This window comes from Pelodiscus sinensis, chromosome 4 (assembly GCF_052426305.1).
Source record: "Pelodiscus sinensis isolate ZL-2025 chromosome 4, ASM5242630v1, whole genome shotgun sequence".
Taxonomy (NCBI): Eukaryota; Metazoa; Chordata; order Testudines; family Trionychidae; genus Pelodiscus; species Pelodiscus sinensis.
This window is the reverse complement of record NC_143055.1, coordinates 1,337,163-1,356,522: the sequence shown is the minus strand read 5'-3', so window position 1 is coordinate 1,356,522 and position 19,360 is coordinate 1,337,163. Positions and strand designations below refer to the sequence as shown.

General features: G+C 59.0%; 2 protein-coding genes across 13 annotated transcripts in view; one reads left to right on the top strand and one right to left on the bottom strand.

Annotated features, from left to right (window-relative positions):
* The window catches only part of C4H2orf81 (chromosome 4 C2orf81 homolog), a 25,404-nt gene extending 12,081 nt beyond the window's left edge, over positions 1–13,323 (bottom strand). The window contains exons 1-3 of one of the 11 annotated variants that reach the window (XM_075916091.2): positions 12,527–13,323; positions 8,259–8,486; positions 7,208–7,420 (exon numbers count right to left, since the gene is read on the bottom strand). In XM_075916091.2, the coding sequence (XP_075772206.2) occupies positions 7,208–7,420; positions 8,259–8,486; positions 12,527–12,538 (453 nt within the window). In that variant the 5' untranslated portion in view covers positions 12,539–13,323. Of the gene's footprint in view, positions 1–7,207; positions 7,421–8,258; positions 8,519–8,599; positions 9,340–10,011; positions 10,181–12,141; positions 12,457–12,526 lie in introns of those variants that run through there. The other 10 variants (XM_075916097.2, XM_075916096.2, XM_075916089.2 and 7 more) reach the window with 10 other exon arrangements.
* WDR54 (WD repeat domain 54) lies at positions 10,054–19,360 on the top strand. 2 transcript variants are annotated; one of them, XM_075916101.2, is made up of 10 exons: positions 10,054–10,186; positions 11,782–12,007; positions 13,340–13,402; positions 14,012–14,078; positions 14,428–14,484; positions 14,813–14,940; positions 15,990–16,090; positions 16,274–16,436; positions 17,222–17,296; positions 18,070–19,360. In XM_075916101.2, the coding sequence occupies exons 1-10, from the start codon at positions 10,167–10,169 to the stop codon at positions 18,199–18,201; spliced, it is 1,032 nt and encodes a 343-aa protein (XP_075772216.1). In that variant the 5' UTR covers positions 10,054–10,166; the 3' UTR covers positions 18,202–19,360. The 2 variants fall into 2 exon arrangements, with proteins under 2 accessions (XP_075772216.1, XP_075772217.1); XM_075916102.2 differs by lacking the exon at positions 13,340–13,402.

The window sequence follows — 19,360 nt, the reverse complement described above, 5'->3', positions numbered from 1 at the left end:
CCTGCAGGACCAAGCCCCAGAATCGGAAAAGCAGGAGTGGAGTCTGGCAGGGTGCACCTTGCACCCAGACCACTTGTGGTGCAGCTCTGATGGCCGCATTGTTGCCCCAGTGGTCTTGCTACCTCACCTTGCCTCCGTGCTCCATGGATTGTCGCACGTTGGCAAAGGAGGGATGGTAGCAACCTTAAAACAAAATTGGTTTGCTCCCAAATTCTCCCAAGCAGCCAAAGATTACTGTCTGGCTTGCCCTGTCTGCCAAGCCCACAACGTGGGTAAACCTGTAAAGACAGTTCCGGCAACCAGACCTCCGCCTTTGGGACCATTTCTGAATTTACAGATGGGCTTTATTCAGTTGCCTAAATGTCAATCCTTTGAATATGTGCTGGTTATTGTTTGCTTGTTTTCGGGATGGGTAGAAGCTTATCCCTGCAGGAAAGCTGATGCCATCACAGTGGCAAAGAAACTTCTAAATCATTACATCCCATCATGGGGAATACCCCTTGTGATCTCCAGTGATAGAGGTACCCACTTTACTGGACAAATTGTTCAAAAACTGGCAAAGTACTACTCTACCAGACAAGCACCGCACTGCCCGCGACTCCCGGAGAGCACAGGAGCAGTAGAGAGACATAACGGGATTTTAAAGAACAAACTTGCTAAAATATGTGAGGACTCTGGCTTAACATGGGTAGAAGCACTCCCGACTGCCCTAATGAGCATGAGAGCCACTCCTAATCGGACAACTGGACTCAGACCACATGAGATTGCATGTGGCCGACCTATGAGACTGTTAAGCAGCCGAGACATTGACCTGGCTGATGTCACACTTGTTAAAGGAAGCATAGTCAAGTATTGTCAGGAACTTATGAGGTGTGTACAGTCTTATCATTCACAGGTTAAGGACGCCTTCCAGGAGGCCCCGACTGAGCCGTGCCATAAACTACAACCAGGAGACTGGGATTGCATACAGGTTCACCAGCGAAAGACTGCCCTGGAACCCAGGTGAAAGAGTCCCTACCAAGTCCTTCTGACCACCCAAACTGCTGTAAAGTGCAAGGGATTGCCCACCTGGATTCACGCGTCCCACTGCAAACCGGTTCCAGCCACTACAGAGCTTGGCCCCAACAAGGAGCACCGCAGACCTGGTACCAGAGACCCAGGTCCAGAAGCAGATGGGGATCAGCACAGGCCCGGTACCGGCAATCCAGGCCCAGAAGCAGACGATCCTGAGAGACCGAGGCCAAGGTACCAGCTGCGGCCCAGAAGAACCTGCCAGCGATAGGTGAAGCAAACTACGAAGTCCTGAAGAACAGCCAGCATGAGGCTGGACAAACAATTCATGTTGAGCTTATGCTTAATCTTGTTTTTAATACCTAGCAGTTATAACCTAGATGGTTCAAATGTGTTTATGCTTTTAATGAACCAAGTTTCCCAGGAATTTAATTCCACAGGTTGCTGGATATGTGCTCACAGTCCTGTACATTCAGAAGGAGGCATTCCAATGATCCCAGTCCCACGGAACAACACTCAAATGAATGGCCCATTGTTTAGTGAATGGGGCCCAAATGATACTTGGCAGGTGTGACGTAGTGGGGGTACCTGGCTGGTTTCTATGCTGCTGGCTCTGGGGGAACCCCCACTGGCTGCCGTGGGGACCACGACCCAGCAAAACAGGATGAGTCACTATGCAAACCAGTGGCCAGACACCCCCCATGGAGAGGAACAAAGGAAGGTGGAATGCTGCCTTGGCTGGGGGGCAGGGCTGGAAGTTAGTGAGTTGGTTGCTGGCTGTCGGAGGGCATGGAGGAGAGCCTAGGGGAAGGGGCTGGAGTTTAGGGGCCCAGTCTCCCCCATCTCAAGGGGGCCTGAGGCATCCTAGCCCAGTTCCTGTAACCAGATTACAACTGTGCTGTGCTGTGCTGGAGGAGCAATAAACCACCCTCAATTCCACTGGCTGGTGCAGTCTGTTTGTGCCATTTCGGGGTGCAGGAGACGGGGAACCCCCAACGCGCCGTCACAGCAGGATAAAGGGTTTACTATCCCAGGGTACATCCGCCTAGCGCTGACCCCAATTGGAGAATACTGCTGGACATGTAATGGTTCAGGAGCCTGAGTGGGAAAAAGCAGGTGTGAGATAAATGTTGTCCTGAACGGGGCATGGTACAGAAACAACACCTGGGAGAATAACAAAGGCCCTTATGACTTCGGAATCGCTGGGTACTATTTGCAATGGATGATGAAGCCCCAATGCCAAAGAACCTTAACAGCAAAGGTTGGCCATTACTTCATCCGTGACCGTCGGGCATACAAAACACTGCCCAAGGATTGGAGTGGAACCTGCTATATTGGAGCAGCCTTCCCAGCCATTCGAATCACTAGCCATCCCCCTGGGAGTAGAATCCGAAACTACCGAGACACAACAGAAACACAGCGGTTTTGGGGAATTGCGTTCCCAGGACTGGGTGTGGCCTATGCAGTAAGAGAAATTCGGAGGCTGGAAGTAGCTTTCGAGAAAGTAGCTAATGCCACAACCAAAGCTCTCCGTGCCATTAATAAGGAGTTAGGAGAAGTGAGACAAATGGTTCTCCAGAACAGGATGGCCCTAGACTACGTCCTGGCTAGTAAGGGGGGGTTGTGCCTTAGTGGGAGAAGAATGCTGTGTGTGTATCACTGACACCAGCAAGGAAGTGGAGGAAGATGCCTCAGAGATTGAAAGAACTGTGGAAAGCCTAAGGCAGGAGGAAGACTGGACCCTCTGGGGTTGGTTGGGAGGCTGGTTTGGACATGTAGGAACTTGGATTGTGCAAGGTGTAGTTTTAGTATTGGCTATATTCTTTTGTGTTTATTTTTGTTTCTTGTTAGTCAAATGCTGTATTTCTTGTATTCTGGAAAACACGAGACAGACCCTTACTAAAGGGAATGTGAAACTTATGTTAAAATATGATGAGCAAGAAAGGAACAAGAGATGTACATAAAAGCTTTGATGGAAATGGAGGCATGAAAGGACTTCAAGGTTAGCCTTTAAAAGGCTAAAAGGGGAGAGTTGTAGAAACCATTTCATATTTAGCTAGAAGCCATCTTGTATAACAGAAACCATTTCAGCTTTTCCCTCTCGCACGTAGATCAGAGTGAACTTTCTGTCAGCGTGTGAGAAGAGGCCTACAGGATGGGCTACTGAAATGTGTTAATTGCGCTGGTTCAGACAGGAGAGGTACTCCCTTGTACCCGTCCGCCATCTTGTTGATAAGGCTTTGTTTTTCCTAGTTTAATTGATGATTTCTGTAATTGGATGCCCTGACATCAGACTGTTTGGTTAAGGGTATAAAGATACTAGGATTGATTGTATTAGCCAGACTTACTGGGCCTGGCTCTGCTGGGACCATGTTTGGCTCACTTGGCTTTACTGATCAATAAAGCTGTCTGTTTAGCCACTTAAAACTGAGTGAAGCCTTTGCTTCGACAGCCACAAGAAATCTGAGGTTCAACAAGGCCAAGTGCAGAGTCCTGCACTTGGGACGGAGGAATCCCAAGCATTGGTACAGGCTGGGGACCAGCCAGTTAAGTAGTAGTTCTGTAGAAAAGGCCCTGGGGGTTACAGTGGATGAGAAGCTGGATATGAGTCAACAGGGCGCCCTTGTAGCCAAGAAGGCTAATGGCATATTAGGGTGCATTAGGAGGAGCATTGCCAGCAGATCCAGAGAAGTGATTATTCACCTTTATTCGGCTTTGGTGAGGCCACACCTGGAGTATTGTGGCCAGTTCTGGGCCCCCCAATACAAAAAGGATGTGGATGCATTGGAGAGGGGACAGCGGAGGGCAACCAAAATGATTAGGGGGCTGGAGCATATGACGTATGAGGAGAGGCTGAGGGAGTTGGGTCTGTTTAGTCTGCAGAAGAGAAGAGTGAGGGTGGATTTGAGAGCAGCCTTCAACTTCCTGAAGGAAGGTTCCAAAGAGGATGGAGAGAGGCTGTTATCAGTGGTGACAGATGCAATGGTCTCAAGTCGTGCTGGGAGAGGTACAGGTTGGATATTTGGAAAAACTATTTCACTAGGAGGGTGGTAAAGCACTGGAATGGGTTCCCTAGGGAAGTAGTGGAGTCTCCATCCCTAGAGGTGTTTAAGTCTCGGCTTGACAAAGCCCTGGCTGGGTTGATTTAGTTGGGAATGGTCCTGCCTAAAGCAGGGGGCTGGACTTGATGACCTTCTGAGGTCTCTTCCAGCTCTATGGTTCTATGATTCCATCTAGCCCAGTAGCCTGTCTGCCGACAGTGGCCAGCACCAGCTGCCCTGGACGGGGTGGACCAAAGACAATGATCAAGCGATCTGTCTCGTGCCATCCATCTCCAGCCTCTGACAGAGGCCAGGGACACCATTCCTACCCCCTGACTATTAGCCTTTTATGGACCTAACATCCATGAATTTATCTAGCTTCTCTTTAAACTCTGTTATAGTTCTAGCCTTCACAGCCTCCTCTGGCAAGGAGTTCCACAGGTTGACTACGCACTCTGTGAAGAAGAACTTTCGCTTATTAGTGTTAAACGTGATACCCATTAATTTCATTTGGTGTCCTCTAATCCTTATATTATGGGAACTAATTAATAACTTTTATATACCTCTATCATATCCCCCCTCAGTCTCCTCTTTTCTAAACTGAAAAGTCCCAGTTGCTTTAGCCTCTCCTCATATGGAACCTGTTCCAAACCCCTGATCATTTTAGCTGCCCTTTTCTGAACCCTTTCCGAGGTCAAAATATCTTTTTTGAGTTGAGGAGACCACATCTGTACACAGTACTCAAGATGTGGGCGTACCATAGTTTTATACAGGGGCAGTAAGATATTCTGTGTCTTATTTTCTATCCCTTTCTTAATAATTCCTAACATTCTATTTGCCTTTTTGACCGCCGCTGCACACTGCGTGGACGTTTCAGAGAACTGTCCACAATAACTCCAAGATCTCTTTCCTGATTTGTCGTAGCCAGATTAGCCCCCATCATTCTGTAGGTATAGTTGGGGTTATTTTTCCCGATGTGCATTACTTTACACTTATCCACATTAAACTTCATTTGCCATTTTGTTGCCCAATCACTCAGTTTGGTGAGATCTTTTTGAAGTTCTTCACAGTCTGCTTCTGTCTTGACTATCTTAAACAGTTCAGTATCATCCACAAACTTTACTACCTCACTGCTTACCCCTTTCTCTAGATCATTTATGAGTAAGTTGAATAGGATTGGTCCTAGGACTGACCCTTGGGGGACATCACTAGTTACCCCTCTCCATTCTGAAAATTTACCATTTATTCCTACCCTTTGTTTCCTGTCTTTTAACCAGTTCTCAATCCATGACAGGACCTTCCCTCTTATCCCATGACAATGTAATTTACACAAGAGTCTTTGGTGAGGGACCTTGTCAAAGGCTTTCTGAAAATCAAAGGGTACGTCTAGACTACATGCCTCTGTCGCCAGAGGCATGTAGATTAGGCTACCCGACAGAGTAAAATGAAGCGGCGATTTAAATAATCGCCGCTTCATTTAAATTTACATGGCTGCCGCTTTGAGCCGACAAACAGCTGATCAGCTGTTTGTCGGCTCAGCGCGATAGTCTGGACGCTCCCCTGCCGACATCAAAGGGAGCTGTCGACAACCCAGGTATGCCTCATCCCAGGAGGCATACCTGGGTTGTCGACAGCTCCCTTTGATGTCGGCAGGGGAGCGTCCAGACTATCGCGCTGAGCCGACAAACAGCTGATCAGCTGTTTGTCGGCTCAAAGCGGCAGCCATGTAAATTTAAATGAAGCGGCGATTATTTAAATCGCCGCTTCATTTTACTCTGTCGGGTAGCCTAATCTACATGCCTCTGGCGACAGAGGCATGTAGTCTAGACGTACCCTAAGTATACTATAACTACTGGATCCCCCTTTTCTGCATGTTTGTTAACCCCTTCAAAGAACTCTAATAGAACCCTTTACAGAAACCATGCTGACTTTTGCCCAACAAATTATGTTCTTCTACATGCCTAACAATTTTATTCTTAACTATTGTTTCGACTAATTTACCCGGTACTGACATTAGACTTATCGGTCTGTAATTGCTGGGATCACCTTTAGAGCCCTTTTTAAATATTGGTGTCATGTTAGCTATCTTCCAGTCAGTAGGTACAGAAGCTGATTTAAGGAATATATTACAAACCACAGTTAACAATTCTGCAATTTCCCATTTGAGTTCTTTTAGATAGAAGAAAGAGATCAGATTGGTTTGACATGATTTGTTCTTTACAAATCCAGGCTGGCTGTTCCCTATCACCTTTCCGCTTTCCAAGTGTTTACAGATGATTTCCTTAATTACTTGCTCCATTATCTTCCCTGGCACAGAAGTTAAACTGACTGGTCTGTAGTTTCCTGGGTTGTTCTTATTTCCCTTTTCATTGATGGCACTATATTTGCCCTTTTCTAGTCCTCTGGAATCTCTCCTGTCTCCCATGATTTTCCAAAGATGACAGCTAGAGGCTCAGATACCTCCTCTATCAGCTCCTTGAGTATTCTAGGATACATTTCATCAGGCCCTGGTGACTTGCAGGAATCTAACTTTTCTGGTTGATTTTTAACGTGTTCTTTTTTTAATTTATCTGATTCTAAAGGGACTCAGAGGACATAAGAACGGCCGTGCTGGGTCAGACCAAAGGTCCATCTAGCCCAGTATCCTGTCTGCCGACAGTGGCCAGCACCAGGTGCCCCAGAGAGGGTGGACCAAAGACAATGATCAAGCGATTTGTCTCCTGCCATCCCATTCCAACCTCTGACAAACAGAGGCCAGGGACACCAATTCTATCCCCTGGCTAGTAGCCTTTTGTGGACCTAGCCTCCATGAAATTATCTAGCTTCTCTTTAAACTAGCACATGGCTCCAGTCCCTTCCCCAGCCAGTAGCAGGGGCCAGGCAGTCAGGCGGAGATCATGACAACAGCCTGTCTCTCAAGGCTGTTTCTGTGGCCTGACGGCCAGGACTCATATGGCAGGGCTAGGCCGTATCTCCATGGAGTGCCCTGTGGCGTGGAGCTCTGGCCCTAGAGCACGAGTCAGATTGATGGCAGTTTCCAGTCGCAGCTCTAGTGCGCTGCCAGGCCCAGATTGCCTCAGCCAGGACAAGCACTCAGGAGAGCCTGCTTCCCATCTTCCCCTCCCCCCGGGTCCAGGGCCCCGGTGCTTCAGTACCTCTCTCTCCTGCGAGAACAGGGTCAGACTGGTTTGGATGACGGGGACCGAGCCCTGTGCCCATGAGTCCGTGACACAGGCCACTGGCTCTTCCTCTTCCTGCCAAGTGGCATCTTCCTCCACAGTGGCCTCCCCCTCATCCCGCGCCAGGAAGCGCCATTCAGCAATCTGCAGGATGGCGTCCCGGGCCTGGCTGATGGTGAATGGGATGCACTGGGAAAGCAGAGCAGAGACGCAATGAACCCAGCACCTCCCACTTGCTTCCTGATTTGGGCTAGGAGGGAGGCTGCACCTTCACCCGTCAGTGTGCCCATCACACTTCTCACTGTCCAGGCCACCTTGACTTTGGCCCACTGGCTCTAAGGGAGTCCAAGCTGGCAGCTCCCATGAGGCCTGTGCCCAGGGAGAGTGTGCCAACACCCCTTCCCAGTAAACTCGGTAGGAAAATAACCCGTGTGGCAGGGAGCTGGGCTCTGCAGAGCGCTGAAGGAGTTCCACTCCAGCGGAGGAGAGGCTATTGCCTCCATGATGGAGCTGAGAGGAGAGCTGACGTCCAGGAGGGGCTCGTACCACACTCATCACCCCGGTATCTGAGTGCCAACGGCCAGGGCAGGAGCGGACAGCCTGCCATTGAGAGCGGGAGCATGAGGACATCTGCGGGAGCAGAGGGATTTCCCCTGGAGTTCTAGGGACACTCAGCCGGGGTGGGGACACACAGAGGTCACTGCAACAGGAACCTCATCCTCCCTGGAGCCCCCTTTCTTGGTCTGCTCCACTTGCCTTCCTCTCCATGAAGTAAGCATCAGCATAGAGCCGCTCTGAGCCCGATGGCATGGTCCCTCCGGACTGAACTCCGTCCGCTGTCACGGGGGGCTCTCACAGTGTTCTCAGTGCCTCCCCCCCACCACACAGAAGCCAGGCTCTGTGGCAGGAACAAAGCCCTGGAGAGCAGCCTACGGGGAACAGCCCTGCCCTGAGCCTGAGCCTGAGGCTGGGACCCAGGAGCTGGGTGATCGCTACCACTGGGACTGCAGGGCCCTGGCGTGCTTACCTGCCGAGCCAGGTACACTTTATAGCACTCCTCCAGCACTTGGTCTAGCATCCATGCCAGGATATCCCCCACTCCATCCTCGCCTTCCTCGGTGCTGACCAGGGAGATCCACTCTGACTCAGAGAGGCGCCCTGGGACAATATCCACTTGAGGGATGGGTACTGTGGGGGGCCGCAACTTCTCTGCCCGGGACTTGGAGAGGGGCACACGGTCCCGGGACGTCATTCTCTACAGGGAAAGAGAGCACCAGCCCCTTAGTCCTGTAAGGCGGAAAATTGGCATCGTTGGCTGGGGAGAATGCTGAGGGAACAACTAAAACAGGGGGCCCCACTGTGGCTTACAGGCCACGTGCAGCGCCTGGCACTACCCTCTGCAGCCAACAGTCACATGGAGGCAAGGCCCACGAAGACTGTTATGCTCTGGAGGTGGTGCCCCAGTGCTGCTCCTCCCAGGGACAGATGACAAGATCCGGCTTTGTGGGCATGTTCGGGGACTTCCTGTCCTGGGAGGCAGCACGTTCTAGTGGTGAGAGCAGGGACTCCCGGCGCTAGACAGTTCTCCGGGGGGTGGGCTCTAGCGCAGGCCCCCCGGTATTCTGGTCACACAGTACAGGGGGTGCTGACGGGTGAAGCTAGGACGTGGGGACAAGCAAGCGGTGATGCAATAGGAGGAGGAGGCTGCAGGCAGGGCCCTGTGACGCTGGCCTCCTCTCCAGCACCTTTGTGCTCAGTCCCTGCAGCGGAGCGGTGCTGGCACTGAGCAGAGGAGGGCGGGCCGCAGCGCTCAGGACCTGAGCTCCAGCTACTCAAAAGCTTAACATGTCCCCACTGAGAGGGGAAACTGAGGCAGAAAATAGTCACCCAGGAAGTCAACATCAGAGTACAAATGGAACCCAGGAGGCCTGGTCCCCCATCCCAGCCCGCTGGGAGGAAGGGGCAAGTCACTGCCTCTCCCTATAGGTGAGCAATGAGCCAGTGGGTCCTAAGAGCACCCACGGACACTGCCCTCCCCGCCACCCCGGCCACGCCCCTGCCCCCCCACCGCACCCCCTCGCACCACTGCCCCCGGCCACGCCCCTGCCCCCCCACCGCACCCCCTCGCACCACTGCCCCCCGCCACCCTGCCACGCCCCTCCCCCCACCAAACCCCCTCGCACCACTGCCCTCGGCCACCCGGCCACGCCCCTCCCCCCCACCACACCCCCTCGCACCACTGCCCCCCGCCACCCGGCCACGCCCCTCCCCCCCACCACAGCCCCTCGCACCACTGCCCCCGGCCACGCCCCTGCCCCCCCACCGCACCCCCTCGCACCACTGCCCCCCGCCACCCTGCCACGCCCCTCCCCCCACCAAACCCCCTCGCACCACTGCCCCCCGCCACCCGGCCACGCCCCTCCCCCCCACCACACCCCCTCGCACCACTGCCCCCCGCCACCCGGCCACGCCCCTCCCCCCCACCACAGCCCCTCGCACCACTGCCCCCCGCCACCCGGCCACGCCCCTCCCCCCCACCACACCCCCTCGCACCACTGCCCCCCGGCCACCCGGCCACGCCCCTCCCCCCCACCGCACCCCCTCGCAGCTCTGCCCCCGGCCACCCGGCCACGCCCCTCCCCCCACCGCACCCCTCGCAGCTCTGCCCCCGGCCACCCGGCCACGCCCCTCCCCCCCACCACAGCCCCTCGCACCACTGCCCCCCGCCACCCGGCCACGCCCCTCCCCCCACCGCACCCCTCGCAGCTCTGCCCTCCTACCGGACCCTCCCGTCTCCCCCCTCACCGATGCGCCTGGAGCCCCGCCCCCGCCTCCCCGCTGGCTGCGTCCCCGTCCCCAAGGCAACGGCAGCCCGGCCCCGGCCGTGACGTCATCGCCCCGCGCCGCCGCCCTGACTAGACGCGGCGCCGTCGCCATGGCTGCGGGGGACCCGGGGTGAGACCGCGACCCGCCCCCGCCCCCCCCGCAGGCCGTACCCCCCCCCACCGGTGCCCGGCCCGGCGCACTGACCGCCCCCCCCACAGGCCGTACCCACCCCACCGGTGCCCGGCCCGGCGCACTGACCGCCCCCCCGCAGGCCGTACCCCCCCCACCGGTGCCCGGCCCGGCGCACTGACCGCCCCCCCCACAGGCCGTACCCACCCCACCGGTGCCCAGCCCTCCGCACTGACCGCCCCCCCCGCAGGCCGTACCCCCCCCACCGGTGCCCGGCCCGGCGCACTGACCGCCCCCCCCGCAGGCCGTACCCCCCCACCGGTGCCCGGCCCGGCGCACTGACCGCCCCCCCCACAGGCCGTACCCCCCCCACCGGTGCCCGGCCCGGCGCACTGACCGCCCCCCCCACAGGCCGTACCCCCCCCACCGGTGCCCGGCCCGCCGCACTGACCGCCCCCCCCACAGGCCGTACCCCCCCCACCGGTGCCCGGCCCTCCGCACTGACCGCCCCCCCCACAGGCCGTACCCCCCCCACCGGTGCCCGGCCCGCCGCACTGACCGCCCCCCCCGCAGGCCGTACCCACCCCACCGGTGCCCGGCCCGGCGCACTGACCGCCCCCCCCACAGGCCGTACCCACCCCACCGGTGCCCAGCCCGCCGCACTGACCGCCCCCCCCACAGGCCGTACCCACCCCACCGGTGCCCGGCCCGGCGCACTGACCGCCCCCCCCACAGGCCGTACCCACCCCACCGGTGCCCAGCCCGCCGCACTGACCGCCCCCCCCGCAGGCCGTACCCCCCCCACCGGTGCCCGGCCCGGCGCACTGACCGCCCCCCCCGCAGGCCGTACCCCCCCCACCGGTGCCCGGCCCGGCGCACTGACCGCCCCCCCCACAGGCCGTACCCCCCCCACCGGTGCCCGGCCCGCCGCACTGACCGCCCCCCCCACAGGCCGTACCCCCCCCACCGGTGCCCAGCCCGCCGCACTGACCGCCCCCCCCACAGGCCGTACCCCCCCCCACCGGTGCCCGGCCCTCCGCACTGACCGCCCCCACAGGCCGTACCCCCCCCACCGGTGCCCAGCCCGCCGCACTGACCGCCCCCCCCACAGGCCGTACCCCCCCCCCACCGGTGCCCAGCCCGCCGCACTGACCGCCCCCCCCACAGGCCGTACCCCCCCACCGGTGCCCAGCCCGCCGCACTGACCGCCCCCCCACAGGCCGTACCCCCCCCCCACCGGTGCCCAGCCCGCCGCACTGACCGCCCCCCCACAGGCCGTACCCCCCCCACCGGTGCCCAGCCCGCCGCACTGACCGCCCCCCCCACAGGCCGTACCCCCCCCACCGGTGCCCGGCCCTCCGCACTGACCGCCCCCCCACAGGCCGTACCCCCCCCACCGGTGCCCAGCCCGCCGCACTGACCGCCCCCCCCACAGGCCGTACCCCCCCCACCGGTGCCCAGCCCGCCGCACTGACCGCCCCCCCCACAGGCCGTACCCCCCCCACCGGTGCCCAGCCCGCCGCACTGACCGCTCCCCCACAGGCCGTACCCCCCCCACCGGTGCCCAGCCCGCCGCACTGACCGCTCCCCCACAGGCCGTACCGCCGGGAGCGCGGGGTGCCGCTGAAGAGCAGCAGCTCGGCGCTGTACAACAACCTGAGCGTCCTGCCCCTGCGCGACAAGCAGCTCACCTACTTCGCAGCCGTGCACGGCAGCACCGTCAGCCTGGCCAGCGCCTCGGCCGACGGGCTCAGCGTCTCCCAGCGCCAGCTGCAGGCCAAGGAGGGCGGCCTGGCCGTCAGCGCCTCCATCATCACCCAGGTGGGGCTTCCCCAGCACCCTGCCCTGCCGGGCCAGGCCCTGTGCTCCCCGGCCGGTCTCCCCCTCCCTTGCAGAGCCGCACTGGTAACAGCTCCGCCTTATAAGGGCTCAGCCCCCAAAAGAGACCAACATACCTAATCGGTTTGTTTGACCCCATGTAAAAGTCATAGGCAGAGACTGTTCATGTCAGCCCTTGTCAGTGAGAGAGAGAGAGAACTGCATCATGGTTGCTCCCCACCCTTCTCCTCCCCTAAGTCATTCTAGTTTTTAATTGCAATGATGAGTGGTGCCAACTCCGAAACCTTACGGCCATCTCATCGCATTACATCAACACTATTACAGTCATCAGCCGAACTTGTAGTCTCCTCAAAAACGATAGTTAGCATGACAGGATCTCGAGTCCCGTATACTGTATTAATGATATTACCCTCTTTTATCAGAGTACCAGTTGGTCCATTATCTTGCCTGGGATCAATGTAGGCCCATCAGCCTGACAAGTATCTGGGTCAGCCTGTTTACCTTTTCAAACATTGGATAAAATTCGCTTTCTTCTGGAACTGCCCGTGTGCCCGGACTTATGTTGCTTTTTTTTAAACAAGTGGCCCAGCACACTCCTTGCCAGCTCTCGTAACACTCTTAGATTCATGCTCTCTCAATCAGCTGGTTTGAAAGTGGCTGAACTGTGTGGCTTCTGTTTAATGCCCTCCAGAGAGATTCACAGAAAGGAAGGAGCGTTGCTGCTGTGTGATGGGACTGCAGCATCATTCCCCCATATACAGAAAGGAAATATTTCTTGAGCATGTCTGCCTTGTCTTCATTAGTACAGGCAATTCTGCCCTGTCCATCCAGTAACAGTCCAATGCCATTGTCAGGATTCACTTGGCTTTGCTGGCCAGAGATATCCCTGAGTCCTCTCAGGGTGTGTGTCACTGTCTACAATTGCTGCTTTTGAGCGAGAGCCGTCCCCTTCTTCCAGTTGGTATATTTTACAGCTGCCAGCTTGGCCTTTTCACCAGTGCTGCCTTCTTCCCCAGGTGTGGCTTTTGGGGCACCCTTACATTCTTCTCAATCACCATTCATGCTTTTCTGGCGAGAGCCTTCCTTCCAGCTGGTCCGGCCCAGAATCCTTTTCAGCTTTGGGAAATTGGCTCCATTCAAGCGCCAGCTTTGTCAACCACTGCTCTGGACTTGATTCTATTTGCCCATATCCTCAGGATCCAGTCATGGCTACTGGTGGCTTTTCGTGCTGTGATCGGTTCCGCGTTAGCTGCTAGCACAGGGTCTAATCTAGAATTCCCCCTTGGTGGCTACAACAACACCTTTCCCCCTCAGGCCTCCTGGTGCGTCCTGCCTTCCCGGGTTCTCCTGGTCCTGACCTCTCAGAAAGGGATCCAGGTAAGAGCGCTCTGTTTCAGGAGTGGGCAGGGCCTAGGGTGAAGAGCTCTGTGTACAAGGCCGGCATGCCAGAGGGCAGGACTGCCCCATAGCACCCTCTGCTGGGGACGCCTGCCTCTGCAAGCACTTCCTTCCTCAGTGCCCCTTCACCAGGGTTTTCCAGGGCTCAGCCCTCCAGCTGGGTCGCCCTCAGACTTCAGGCCCCTTCCAGGGTAAGCAGAGTCCCAAACAGAAGGTTTTCCCACCTACTTAGGCCCAACTTCAGCCCAGCCTCCCGGCTCTGTCCCTGTCCCTTCTGAGTGACCTGGAAGTCACTGTGCTGAGGTGGAAAGCAAGGAAGCAGAGCTCCTCGCTCAGGAGCACAGTTGGCCCTGGCTTCCATGGCCTCTCTATCACACTGTGCTCCCTGCCCTTTTCTCTGGCTCTTCTTTCTGATAGAGGCACAAGGGGGGAGCGACTAGTTGAGCAGGGCTGGCTAGCCCTAGGCGTCTTGGCCTGGCAGAGAAGCCACTGGTGCTACCTGCCTTCTGGAGGGCCTCGTCTCGGTACCTTGGGGGCCAGGCCCGAGGGGTGCTGCAGTGAGTTGACCAGGTTGTTCTCACTCCCCAGATGTACGAGTCGGATGGCTCCATCATGGTGTATTGGCATGCCCTGGACGCCTTGGAACCACCGCCAGGTAGAGAGAGCCCAGCGGGGCGGCCCTGCCTTTTCTGGGAAGGGCGGGATGAGCTGTGGGCGTGGGCTCTGTGCTGGGGCATCTGTGTGGCACAGTGTGGTGCCCTCCAGCCCAGGGAGGCTCTTGGATTGATTTAGGAATTAATTCCCGGGGTGTGCAGGTCACCCCAGGGCTCTCTCCTGGTTGGACGATGTTTAAAGGCTCTGTGATCTGCCCTTCAATCAGGGTGTCTGGCCCCCACACCTTGTGGCCCTGCCTCTCAAAGCCATCCCCTTCTGGCCCGAGGCCTCCTTGCGCTCCGGGGCCAGAGCCGCTGGAGGGCTGTCATGGGGCTTTCGTTCCCTTCCAGCGCAGGCAGTGTTTGCTCGAGGGATTGCTGCAGCCAGTGGGCGCTTCATCTGTGTGGGTGAGTAGGCTGGGGAAAGGAGCAAGGTGCTAGGGATGGGCTCTCTGCTCTGCACAGCTGCAGCAGCCAGACCCCTCAGCGCGGCAGGGAAGGCGGAGGCCAGCACCCAGCTGCTGGGGGGCGGGGAAGGGCGGCACTAGGGACAGTCCAACTCTGGGGCACACGTGGGAAGGGAAGAAGGGCTCCTCAGGCACTGCTGGATTTGCTGGAGGAGTTGTTGAGGAGCATGAGGATCTGGGTTTTGGGGGCGCGGGGGGGAGACTGGGGCCCAGAGCAGAGGGGGGCCTGGTAGCTGGCTGCTGGGGCTATCTCCCCCGCTTCTTCGCAGGGACTTCCTCGGGCCTGGTGCTGGTGTTTGACATCCCCAGCAAGGGAACGAACATCACGCTGAGCGAGGTCCTGGAGGAGCATCGCGACTCCATCACCGACATCGCCGCCGAGGTCGGTGAGAACCCGGTACGAAGCCCCAGCACCGCGCACCGCCCCGTCCCGGCTCGGCCCCATCAGCTGGCTGGCCCCTTCGTCCTTGGGGGATTCCTACAGCCCACTGGAAGCCAGGCGGTCAGTCGAGTCCCATGTGCTTCCCAGTGGGGAAGCAAAGCCTGGACACCAATGAGCCCAAGGCCTGAACCTTTCCCAGCAGCCCAGGGGTCTGGATGGGCTCCTTGCGCCCACCCAAAGCCAACTAGCGCAGAGACAGGGCTGCCTGAGCCCTCCCAGGCTGGGTACCGGAAGTGGCTCGAAGCCTGCTCTCTCCCCTTTTAGCCTCTCGCCATGGGCGCAGAGGGCCTCCCCACAGCTGTCCTCTCTCGCAGGCGCCTGCCACAGGCTCAGCTTTTTCTCTTGATTTGGGGAGCTTCCGATTCTCCTCTTGTCCGTGGGCTACTTCGTTGCCTTTCCCAGGGCTCCAGTTCAGCGCCCTCTTGCTACCTGGCCTCACGACTGGCCTAGCCCGCTTCTGCTTTGTTCCCTCATTCCCATCCTCCTGGGTTTGGTCTCCTCCTCCAGAGCTCTTCCTTCCTGGGCTTCCTGGCCATCTGAGAACTCGGAGTTTAGAGAATGAGGTTTCAGGGCCATAGCGTGAGAGCAGCATGACAAGGATATTGACTGTTCAGAGGGTAGTTTGGAGGGCAAGGCCTTAGAGACACAAAGACACCACTCTGATCCTCACACTCCTAAAGCCCAGGTCCATGCAACCCGAAGAGAGTCTCCACCCACTGAGAACAGTGTAGGGGAGGTGACACACAGCTGGACAGTTCTGAGTCCACCCAGCATAGGGCAGTGATAAGCACATGTACCAGCTCACTACATCCCAGTGTCTGTCCCCTGGGATCTCATTGGCCCAGGGGGATGGGTTATAAAGCAACTTTCCGGCACTTCTGTGAGACTCTATGTGGTGGTTGGTTACTCTGTAGGATCCTTACCAATTGCTGACTCCCCAGGCTCTGACTGGCCGAGAGGGGGCCCATGGCAGGGCGCTGACTCCGTTGCTTGCCCCCTTGCAGGACGGAGCCGCGGACCTGGTGACTGCGGATGATGCCGGGGCCCTGTGTGTCTGGAGAGCCAAGGAGGAGTTCGCCCTGCTCACCAAAATCTCTGCCTTTGGGTAGGGCCAGGAGGCTCCCATGGCGTTTTGAGCAGGGGGATGAGCCCAGAGACCCCTCAGCAAGAGGGGAGGGGTGCCTGCAGGCTGTGGGCTCACTGGTGCAGTGGGGGCAGTGTGGGGGGGCCCAGAGCTGCCCTTCTCCCGGGCTGGAGCGAGGGGGCTGACAAGTCTCCCGGTGTCCAGGTGGACCTGCCCCTCGGTGAAGCTGTGGAACGGGGTCATCGCTGCTGGCTATGGCAATGGGCAGATCCGGCTGTATGAGGCCACAAGCGGGGCCCTGCGTGCCACAGTCAGCGCCCACGCTCGCTGGATCTACGCCCTGGACCTGGCTCCCCTGACGGGGAAGGTAAACCTGCCCCAGCCCCTCCCGGGCAGTCCCCTGCCGGCCTTCTGAACACAGCCAGGGTCAGCAAATGGGCAACCAAAATGATGAGGGGTTTGGTCCCATATGAGGGGAGATTAGAAGACGGGGACTTTTCAGCCTAGAAAAGAGGAGACGAAGGGGGGACAGGATCGAGGTCCATAAAATCATGGCTGGTGTGGAAAAAGTGAATAAGGAAAAGTTGTTGACTTGTTCCCATAACATCAGAACTAGGGGCCATGCAATGAAATGAAGAGGTAGCAGGTTTAAAACAAACCAAAGGAAGTCAATCTGTGGAACTCCTCGCCAGAGGATGCGGTGGAGGCCAGGACTTTAACAGGGTTTTAAAAAGAGCTAGATAGACTCATGGAGGACAGGTCCATCAGTGGTGACAGGAGGGATCACTGGATGATTCCCTGTTCTGTTCACTCCCCTTGGAGCACCTGGCCTGGGCCGGAGGGACCTTTGGGCTGCCCTAGGCTGGCCACTCAGATGTTCTCAGCCACCCTGCCTGACTCCTCCCCTCTGGAGGGAAGAGCTGCAGCTCCCACACCAGCCGGCGGGGGCACCCCCTTGTGTTCTACTGACCTAGGGAGAGAGCCCCGGGCCAGCTGCCCCGTGGGTCGGCCGCCAGCTTTGCAGCGTCTGGCCACACCTGCTGTCTGCACAGTGAGCAGGCCCTGAGCTCGGAGGCTGGCAGAGCCCCACGCCCTCCCCAGGAGCCCCACCTCCGTGGGCCCTCACTGCCTCTGTTCTGCCTCCCTCTGCAGCTGCTATCGGGGGCGGAGGATTCCTACGTGCAGGTGTGGAAGCTGAGCCGGAGCGCCGACACCGGGGCCGTTGAGGTGAGGGGGCCAGTGCTGGGTGCAGAGAGCAGGGGGCTCCTCCGCCACTGGCTTCAGTGCAGCCTTTAGCCAGTCACTGCTCCCGAGCCTCGGTTTCCCCTGTGGGATTTCTGCTGCGGCTGCAAGGGGTTGAGGCTGAGCTGGGGGCTGTGTGGGGAACAAGGGGCCTGGAGCAAGACTGGGTGAGGGGCCTGGGCCCCCCACTTCCCCAGTCCAGCCCCTGCTGCTGCCTAGTTCTCTTCATCCATGCATCCATCCGGGGCCTTTTAGCTCCTCCCCAGCCCTGATTCAAGGCTCCCACCAACTTGGGTCCAGACCCCCTTTGATCCACTCTAACCCCCTCCCCCACTCTCAGCAGCTCCACCCAGTCCGATCCGGCTCCCCGATCCCCTGCCCACACAGCAGCCGATGCTGTTACTTGCGCTCTGTCTCGGGCGGGGGGCTGTCTCCCCCTCCCCCCCCCACACTGCCCGACATCTCGCCACATCTCGGCCAGGTGCTGGTGCCAGAGGGGCCTGTAGTCCACTCGCTCTACTGCGGCAGGTGGCCAGCTTGCCCCCTTCTCCTGGCAGCCCCCCCCACCCCCCAGCCTGACTGTTACAGCTGTGCCCCAGCAGTGCTGTGTGCGACCTCCTCCTCCCACCAGCTCCCTGCGCCCCCCGCACGAGGCCTGTGCCCGTGGCAATCTCCTGCGTCGCTGGGGGCGGGGCGGGGCGGGGCCAGGCCTGGCTGCCAGGGCTGTGCAGTGCGAGGGCCTCTCTCCTGCCCTGCAGATCGAGCACTGCCACTCGGAGTGCGTGACTGACACCCAGCTCTGCGGCGCCCGCTTCTGCGACCCCGAGGGCAGGTCCTTTGCAGCCACCGGCTACGACCTCAGTGAGATCGTCCGCTACAGCCAGGCCTAGGCTGCCCCGCCGTGGGGCCGGGAGGGGCGGGGAGGCACCTGGCTCCTGTGCCCAGGGACCCAGGCAGCAGCAGCCGGACGAAGAGTCAGACAGGCTGGGAACCCCTCCGCCTGGGGAGATCGGCCAGTGGGGGGGCAGCGCTGCCGTGGCTCCGTGAAACCCAGGGGCCCCTGGCCACACACCTGCTTACCCCCCTCCGCGTCCGTGCTCTTCCTCCCAGGGACAGGCTGCTGGCCCCTCGCCCCAGGCCTGCGGGCTGAGATCCCTCTCTTCCGGAGCCGGGGCCCAGGCACAGGAGCCGAGGCGGTGCCATCCTTCCTCCCATGGGGCCCGCCCGGCTCCTTTCCGCCTCTGACTCTGGCAGCCGAGCTGGCTCGCTGGGGCCTGCGGTGGGGCTGGGGCCCTGTCCTGGGCAGCCATCCCTGCTTTGCCACGTAGGCTCAGCGTAGCCCTGTGTGTGCACCAAAGGCCCCGCTGCTGCTGCGGCGCTGGCGCTGCCCCGGCGTGGAGAGCAGCGGGCACTGGCTGTAGCTGGCCCCAGTGTGTCCTAGAGCACTGCACTGGGGCTATGGCACTGCCACGGGCCTCAGTTTCCCCACCGGTGCAACGGGGCCAGCCCCACATCACATCGTCCTCCTGTTACCTCAATAGATTTGGGCTGCGGCCTAGAAGAGGCACCTCTCAGTCACCGTCCAGTGGGGGCCTGCCAGGGCGCTTTGGCCAACTGTCCTGGACTTGCCTGAGAACAGCCACTGTGCTCTGCCCCCCTGCAGCCACCCCTAGTGCAAGAGCCCCCGGACCAGAACTGTCCCTGCAGCCACCCTGCCAGGGGCCAGGTCCAGTGCTGAGAGCTGCCTCTGCAGCCTGGCGGGGAGGGGCTGGGGGGCTGGGATTTGGTGTTTACGTGACCCGGCTGAGGCGAGGCAGGGGCTGGAGCCCCTTTCCACGGGGGGGACGTGCTCCTTCGTGCACAGGCTGCACCGCCTGCTGCCCAGATGGCTGGGACGCGAGAGGGGGGAGGCCCAGGCCCTTGGAAATGCTAGCTGCTCAGGCCAGGGGCTCAGCAAACCAGGGATCCCTGCAGCCCACACTGCCTGGCCGATCCAAGGGGCTGGCATCCTGTGGCCGCCCAAGAGCGCAGTGTGTCCCCCCCTACTGC